General features: G+C 42.9%; 1 protein-coding gene across 1 annotated transcript; it reads right to left on the reverse strand.

Annotated features, from left to right (window-relative positions):
* Positions 1–3,769: 3,769 nt before the first annotated feature.
* TMEM174 (transmembrane protein 174) lies at positions 3,770–5,999 on the reverse strand. The gene is given in 3 exon segments (XM_053409128.1): positions 3,770–4,242; positions 4,414–4,508; positions 5,000–5,999. Coding segments are annotated over 3 exon segments (801 nt in total). The 5' UTR covers positions 5,614–5,999; the 3' UTR covers positions 3,770–4,150.
* Between the last annotated feature and the right edge of the window lie 3,301 nt (positions 6,000–9,300).

Below are 9,300 nucleotides of genomic sequence, written 5' to 3' on the forward strand. Positions count from 1 at the left end.
CAAACAGAAAAACTCTGCAGAACCAAAAAAGTTTTGTTGTAATCTCCCCGCTACACAAGTACAACCCATATGTGACCAATCATGGTGATGATCTATTACTTGTCTAATCATTAACTTAAAATGCCATATAAGAATTTGTAATCCATAGTAAATCATTTCGGAGGAATGATTAAATGTACTACTGACTAATGTAAAACAGTCCAGTTTCCATAGCAGTGGGCTGCTGCCAAATATTGTTTAAAAGGATGGAACGCGATGAGCAGGGGCCAGGGGGAGGGAAGGAGAAAGGGAAAAAGAGGATTTGTGATCTACTATGACATAAATTATGGTAGCTGTAAATCTCTAATGCATCAGTCGCCGTTTGCAGATTATTGGGCTTAAAGTAGAGGAAGATGAAATTAACTATTTTAAGGACTGCCAGGAATCATGTGTGTTTTCATGAGGCTGCTTTGCAAAGAGTGTCTTTGACTATTCTCTATATGCTCTGCCCTGAAAAATTCTGAGTGGCAGCAATTGTTGAGAATGTAGCATGACCTTGAAATACCACTGAACACAGAAGCCCCTGGAGAGGGGATTTCCCTAATCGGACTCCAGTGTGTTTCCTTGCAAGCATGGGAAACTACTGTTAAAAATAATACCAAGCTGGTTTTATTTTTTAATTTGACTAAAAGTAAATTTGATTGAGTCAATTGTACGCCACGCTTCAGGGCAAATGGAAACAAAAGTCATTAGGACAAAAAAAAATCTCTGGTGACAATGTTGGCGGGAATGGGAGGCTGTGGGTTTCTTTTGTCCTTAAGGAGCTGTTGTAAAATTGGGGTGAGGAGGCAGCAAGAGAGGCTCCACCTCACAGTTCCTCCATAGCGGAGGTTTTCAATCTTTTTGAGTCTATGGCTCCCTTTACCAACAACATTCTTTCTGCGGTTCCCCTGTGGGGAAAAGCGCTCCAAGCCTCAGAAACCCAGTTGTGTCACCCCTTGCCTGCAGAGCAGCCAGCCTCTCAATCCTTTTTGAACACTCTCCCTTGTGGAGTGTTCCCTCGGACTCCTCTCCTCTCCCCTCTCCTTGGGGGTTCTCCGGGGACCATCATCACCAGGGCTGCTGCAGCAAACAGCCACACAAGCCCTTGGGAGGCAGAGACACAAGAGGACATCAGAGGAGGGAGGGAAAGAAAGAGGGACAGAAGCCTGTGTTGCCCACTGCACCCCGGACCATCATTCGAAGCACCCCAGGGTGCCACGACACACTGGTTGGAAACCACTGCTCCATACAGTGCTTTGTTTCCTAAGCTGGCCTGGGTTTGAATGCCACCTTCTTTCAAGCCTCTCCACCACTGCAATTCCTGGTGTGTGCCAAGGGTTGTTTTTTTTTAATGTTCAACCAGACTCAGAATAGTGTAGTTCCAGAAAATAACATCTGGTCCAAGAGAACGAGGGATACCATTCCAAACTCCCAAGTCCTGAACCTGGTTGCATATTAAAAAAAAAAGAAGTCCTGACACTTGTATTATGGAGTGATGAGGTAAATGCATGCACTCTTCGGCTGTTCAAGGGCACTTTGTTCTGGCTTGATATGTTCCAAAACTGAGTCCTAGTAGTGAAACGAGATGTAGGGACCCTGGTACAGATTAAGTCCTGACTCCCATGTGGATTTGTATTTTACAGCAACTACAGATATGTGGTGGAGGGTCATGCTATGCAGGATTTGGGCTTGGAGAGCAGCTGAATTGTGTGTATGGAGACCGCAGTGGCAAATTGTGACAAGAGAGTCAACTTTATGGACTGTCCCATTCTAAAATTTGAAGAGAAAGCTGTTTAGGGCAAGCAGAAACAGAGTTCACCTCCCTATTGGCTCAGCAGTTGTTAAGTGAAGAAGATAAGCAACTTAGTTATTGCCTACAAACTCCCAGCAACAGCCACGGTTTGGTTCCTGCAGTTGCACCTCTCTCCTGCTCCCTGGTGTTCATTGGCAGTAATGCCAAAGAAGTCTGAGACCTAGAGCAGTTCCTCAATAGTTTCACCAGACAAAACCCAAAGAATTCGCAGACACAAAAGGAAATTAAAGCTCTTCAGATTCAATATTCACAGATTTTAAATCAAGAAATAGAATGGAAATTAAGAAGGATGAGGCAAAGGAACTTTGAATCTGCAAATGAATGTGGGAAACTTCTAGCCTGGCAATTAAAAAAAGCCAGAAGCAAAGTACCATCACAAATATTGCATTGTTCTTATGAGATAAGGAACAGTATGAATAGCCTGCTTGAGCTCATATTCCAAAACACACCTAAATGCATGTTGCAACCAGCTCAGTCGTTCTTAGATAGCTCTCTTACAATCCTTGGGAAATGTGGCCCAACTCTGATACTTCTTAAGATTTCTCAGGGCAGAGAAGAAAGGGAAAGAGATGGGCAGCTAAGCATTTTTAACAGATCAACTCTCCTAGGTTCCCAATGTTATTATTTTTTAATCTAACAGACTTGTGTATGTGAAATCAAACTGCAGTCCCTTAGGGAAAACTGCAAGTAGAGAGCCACTTACTGTGGCTTTCCTTAACAGAATCATGTGTGTCCTATTCTAACCTCTGAAAGATTCTGCAGTTGTGCCAACATCTCAGGGCTTGGATGTGACTCTAAGCCATAGTTTAGTGCTTTGGGAATCATCCTAAGGTTGCTGTGGGGCTGCATACTGTTCTATTCTGCTGGTTTCTGCATACTGTTCTATTCTGCAGGAAAGCATGGTGGCATGGTGACATAGTCCAAATATATTCATTGGTGTGAATGAAATTTAGCATAACAGGCAGGCATGTCAGTCAAAAAGCCGCAGTTTCATAACACAACAGGTACTGCAGTATGACAGGAATATCAGAATATTATAATCAGGAAAACTAACACAATATTTCCCATGTCTGAATGCACCTCAAGTCACTGCAGTTACCCTCCCTCTCCTCCATGTGTTTCCCCTTCATTCCCCCAAATTTGCTTTGGAGGGTTGAGGGAGTCCTGAGAGCAGATTTGGGGGGAGGCTGGAGGGGAGGGGATGGAGGAGAGGAAAAGTTCTATTGTGCAAGAAGAAGTCATCCTGCTCATGCAATTACTTCATCAGACACAACCCTAGGAATTCGAATTTGCTTTGCTTACTTCCCATGCTCTGTGGATTAGCACACAGACATTGAAAGCCTTGGCTTTTCTGTCCTCATGCCTCTCTCATGCTATTTTTATAACAATGTTCGGTAGGTACCTCCTCCACACACACACACACCCATTTCTCCTATAGAAATTAACACTTATAGCCTGACCTTTCCCAAAAGGTCTCAGGGCAGGTTTCATAAAATATTACAATTTAAAACAATAGATCGATCGTTACAAGGATTAAACGAAAACCATAGCACTAAATAAAATCACAGGAGCAGCAAAACAGGAGTGCAACGAGGCACACTTTGATAAAACTGACCTGGTGTAGAGAGCCTTCTTCACCAAGTGGTGGCAGCTGTCAACACCAAGCAAAACTGCTGGTGGACTTCTGACCTGGCCAGGAAGACAGGGAAGAGCCAATTGTAGGACCTATTTGTCTGGTTATGACAGCTGGCCAAAGCCTGGCATCTGTATGTCACTGCAGGCAGACTGAAGCACTAATTCATATTATTTGTTCCTCTGCACAAGCCCACCAGTGGCCTTGCGTACTCTCAGCTGCAAAGTGACAGCAATACTTTTGAACCACAGTTTTTAGGAATTCTAGGCAACTAAAAAAAAAAAAAAGAGTACCTGTGCTTAATGTAAGTTAGGCTCTACATGTGACCTAGAATAAAATTCAGTATCCAAGAGTAATCACTCACGTACTCTTTGACTCCTGAGAATAAAGAAAATCAACAGCCCAGGAAAAACTAGGTGAGCAGGCCAACCAGCCAGGTGGTTTTAAAATATGGAGCCAAATGCAAAATGTTTCACATTTAAAAGGAACGCTCACTTGCCTTTGTCTCAGGTGCTCAGTAAATGAGCAACACCTGTTCTAAGCAAGACCTTATCACCAAGCCAAAACCTCAATAGACAATCCTCAGTCTCTTTGGTTCCTATTTGTTCAAGTATATGTGGATGTTTTCAAGAAGCAATCTCTGTTCCTTACATAGAAGTGTCAGGGATACCCTTTTATTATATTTATGACCACTGTGGAAATAGTTTCTCATATGGTGGGGGAGATATGTCACTGTAAAGGTCTTCATTCAGCATCTCTTTCTGTTCTTGGGAGACTTGTCACTTGACCTGGAAATGTGATGAAGGGAAAGGAAGAATTTTATAAACTGAAAAGCAAAAATTCAGGTGCCTAACAAAAGCAGGTATCTTATTTTTTAAAAAAACCCAAACTCCCCCCCCCTTTAATGCAGGTTGCACAGCCTGCGTCTGCAGAGAATGATAGTCACAAAACACCAATGCATTCTTTGGGGACAGGTAAGTCCCAGTGTGAGAACAGCTGTGGAGCTTATAAGGGCATGCAGTGCAGATCTGCTCTTCTAAACTAATTTCCAAGACCATAGGAAGGGGAGGGGATATACTTGCCCAGTGCTGAGGAAAGCATATTCTGAGTATGCTCAGAAACACCTTTCCCCCATACCATTACAGGTTTCTGGCATGAAAAATAGATTCTGGGGTAGAAATCTAGAGTTCTATCTCTCTTAATCCACTCCTAATGCTACTTTGACAAAATGAAAATAATTCTGTGTCGGAGGTAACAGATACATTTTTTTAAAAAAATTGGGATTGTACTTAGCAGAGAAAAATAACAACACATAGAAGATTAAAATGCTCCATGAATGCCGCATCATTAATTAATTGGAACGGCAATATCTGTGAACCAGTTACGGCTGCTGCTTCGGGCAATGCTCTTATTTCAAGTCAGTAATTGAAATTCTGTCTGAGCAAAGACTACGCCAATGCTTCATTAACGCCACTAACCAGTGCATGTAAAAGACCTTGCAATTGAAATGCAGTGTACACATAGTAACTTACCTTCCAATTCTGGTGTCTGCAGGAAGATAAGCAGAGTAATTTTCATCTGTAGAAAAAGCAGAGTTATCCAGGGGGTTGACATTATAGTAACAAGGAGGGCTCAAAGCGGAAATTAATGGCCTGGAGAATGGAGGAATTCCAGGATGACTCAATACTTGATGGAAATTCATGCCAATACCTTCCTGGGCTGAATAAGGAGGGATGTACTGCACCACTGTAGCACCGTGGAAGTTTATAGCCTGGCTAATCCTAGTGAAAACAACAGATTGTCCAATAGGAGTCTGGCCTGTGTCAGATGCTGTTCCTTCATTTGGGCTGCATGATTTGCAAGCAATCATTTTAAACATGCACGCAGCAATCAGCAAAAAAGTCACGTCTACTGAAAGCACAATAGGCCCAAGCAACTGAGCCCATTCGAAGCGAATGACCCTTTCATATTTTGCACATCCCATCATGGTGAATATAATTCCTACTAGCCCCAAGAACGCACCAGATAAAAGTAGTGTGGCACCAGCTTTGTGGTCATCAGACACCATGAGTTCAGAACTGCTCGGCTAACAAGGAGTGAAGGAAAACACGCAGGGGGAGGCATCTTTAACAGCGCTCCATTCCATTACTGTGCAAACCTGTCCTGGAATGCCTAGGAAGGAGGATGTCCTTGGTAGGACGTACCAAGTTTGCACTAGTTATACAAGAACTCTGTTCACAATAGCGCAGTTGGGTAACATTAGACTCTGGACTTAATCATCTCACGGGGGATAGTAAGGGAAGCTGTTTACTTATTTATAAATATATGTATACATACATAAAAAGGTAAAGGTACCCCTGGCCATTAAGTCCAGTCACGGACGACTCTGGGGTTGCAGAGCTCATCTTGCTTTACTGGCTGAGGGAGCCGGTGTTTGTCTGCAGACAGCTTCCGGGTCATGTGGCCAGCATGACTAAGCCGCTTCTGGCGAACCAGAGCAGCACACGGAAACACCGTTTACCTTCCCACCAGAGTGGTACCTACTTGCACTTTGACGTGCTTTCGAACTGCTAGGTGGGCAGGAGCTGGGACTGAGCAATAGGAGCTCACCCCGTCGCGGGGATTCGAACCGCTGACCTTCCGATCTGCAAGCCCTAGGCTCTGTGGTTTAGACCACATTTATAAATTATAGCAGCAGTTCACAATTGCACAACGAAACCTTACAACAAAAAACACATTTAAAAAGTCAAAATCAGAAACCGCTAGCTCTTGTGGAAAGATGTACTCTTATTTCCCCTGCATAAGCCTGACAGAGTTGAAAGGTTTTCAGAAACAGCACATGCTGAATCTGTGTTGGCAGAGTATTCCACAATACTGGGCCAATGACACTAAAGGCTCAGTTTCCAGTCAAAGGAGTTTTGCCAATTTGGGGAATGAACAACAATGTTCCTGCAGATTATCTCAGTGATTGAGCTGGGATATAAGGGTTCGGGCAGTCCCTGCAGTATCCTGGGCCTTAAGTTGTTCAGGGCTTTGTAAATGACGACAAGGACCTTGAACCTGGCTGGGTAGTAGATGGGCAGCCAGTGGAGATGGTTTCACATATTGTCAGCCAGATGCCCCCCTATCAGCAATCCGGTTACCACATTCTGCACCAGCTGACGTTTCCATTAGGGAAAAAGGGGCACTGCCCCACCAACCGCAGTCTACTCTGAGTCAGCCTGCACCTGCCTGCCTTTATACTTACAATCAGTCCAGGAGATGGTCCTGCCTATTAGCTTCCCCCTTCTCTTCAGCTACCCTTGTATAACTCAGCAGGGAAGAAGAGGACAGAAGTAGTATTAGTTGGTTCTGCCTGCCATTGGCTCTGGCACCACCTACTGTTGGGCTCTCTGCATTCTGCCCTACCACTGACAATGGGCAAGAACCACCACTGTGATAACTGGTATGTATTGCTCCCCAGATACCCACCAGCTTCCCAGATAAGCACAAGTGTAACCTGTTCAGAAGAAAGTCAAGCTGTGCCCAAGGTAAGCATAGATTACAACTAAGAAATCCGAAGCTTCACAGAGAAAAAGATATGGAAGATCAGAAACCACAAGGAAAACAAACAAAGCCAGGAATGCAGACACACACCTCACTTCCTGCTCTGCCAACACCTGCACTTTACATTTTAAAACAAAAAGCTTGACAAGGCAATCCAGATTTGGGCTTTAAAATAAAAATAAAAAAATAGATTATCTGAACCTATGCCAAGTTTCACATTTTAAACCTACTCAACTTATAGTACCACCCTGACTACAGGATTTAAGTGGTTTTAAGTGCCCTAATGTTGAAAACATTTAGAGGCTGCAAAGTGCAGCATAGATAATTTCCCTGACCTTTTCCTTGCATCAGCCAAGGCCACTGAATCTTTGCAAGACCTAGGTCTAGCATGGAATCCAAGGGCTAGACACTGGTCTAGGCAAACTAGGGTGGAGAGACGAAGATGACACAATTGGCAACACTACAGCACCCACTCAGAGCATCTACTGCCCTGCAAGAGACAATGCCTTTTATTCAGGGTTGGCTTCAGGCTTGAAGGGGCCGTCTGCAGACTTCCCTGGCAGTAGCAGGTGAAAAACTATATCTGCCCTAACCGGATTCCTATCAGATTTCCACATCTTTCTGAATGGCTATTTCTTCTCTTGCAGCATGCAAAGGTGACCTTGCAAGAGTATTCTCAGACTGCGTGGCCGAGCCTTTTATGAAGTGTGCCAAAAGGTGTTTATTCACTGCTGCATTTTACAATTACTGCCAAGAGGTACATTTGTTTCTCATAAGGATTATTTCCTCTTTTGGGTCAGAACTGTAATAGGAAGTTCAGTTCTATGATTTCATTTTATAGTTGCTGTTCCCTGGCTGGCACTGCAAAGTTAAGATTAGCACACCTTCTAAGAAGCTGCTCTTTATAGCGTCTCTCCTTGTAAAATCTCTAGGCAGAATGCTGCCATCAGCGTTTCTATGTTCAACATGCCTAACTACATTAGTACAGGCTTCAGAGAGTAACACCAGCTTCCTAACCCTTGTAGTATCTTTCAAAATACTCCCTTGCCTGCCTCTCAAATGCCCTGTGGGGAAGATTCTCACAGTCATTGGCTAGAGACAAAGGAAGACCTTTTTTTTGCCTGCTCATCTTATTTCCCTCTGTGTTTTGGAGTAGTTACTGTAATTATTTAACTTTATTTAAACTCCTAACTCATGACAGAATTGGGAGAATGTCTTTCTGCATAACTACATGAATTGTCATCTAATGAAAGCTCTGCAAAAGCACTCTACCATGCTTCTAAATGAAAATGATTTTATTGGTGCTCACTCAGTCATGAGTAAGTTTGTTTCGTATTGGAGGCTTGTAGAAACATACAATTCATAGCAAACTAGGAGCCTGGCAAGTAGCATTATGAATATTTCACAATCAGGGCACTACTACTGCAGTTAAGCCTTCCTACTTTGAGAAAGTGTTTAGCATTTTCTGCAGAGGCTGGATTCTGGACTGCTTTGATTACTTGCTTTGTAGATTACATTTTCACTGTAATAAGGTTTTTTATGTTTTACAAGAAATATGTGTATTAAATGAAAAATCTGTGTACTGTGGAAGTTCTTGGGAGTTGATGATAGCAAACATGTTGAAAATGTGCCCCAGAATTAAAAAAAGATAAAAATCTTTTTTAAAGCCTGCAATGACATCATGCAAAAACAAACCAACAAACCCAAGACACTCAGTATATCACAATAAATGCAGCATGTGTTTACTCAGAAGTAAGCCCCATTATGTTCAATGTGTTTTACTCTCTAGTAAGTTTGCCTGGGATTCATTAGAGCTCAGCCTTCCTGTTGCAAACCTGCCAGTTCAAGGTACCTGCAGTGTCCTTTACTCTAAATCTTCTCTAGTAATTCCTGGTTCATAGATGAGCAAATAGCAGGTTTCAGTGAGAGAGGTCAAACTCACAGAAGAGGCCTAGTGAAAAATAAATGGGTCCAGTTGGTATAAGCCCTGCACTGTGATTTACACTAAGAGCAATTCGCATGAAATCAGTCATTACCACAGCTGAAGGGTTAGAGCATTAACTCTCTTTATCTCCGATGTAGTGCTCTTAACCACCAGCTAAAACTGATGTTCATGGGGATTATGACTTATGTAATGACTGTGAATGCTCTGAATTAGACACCAAAGCATTTGTTAGCAGGAATGCAAAAGACTTTTGCTTTCAGTCTCAATACATTTCAGACTCTGGGCCCAAATAATTCAGCAAGTGGTAGCTGTTCAGTTTCAACATTTTAAGAGGCAAAATAT

This window comes from Podarcis raffonei, chromosome 11, assembly GCF_027172205.1.
Source record: "Podarcis raffonei isolate rPodRaf1 chromosome 11, rPodRaf1.pri, whole genome shotgun sequence".
NCBI classification, from domain to species: Eukaryota; Metazoa; Chordata; class Lepidosauria; order Squamata; family Lacertidae; genus Podarcis; species Podarcis raffonei.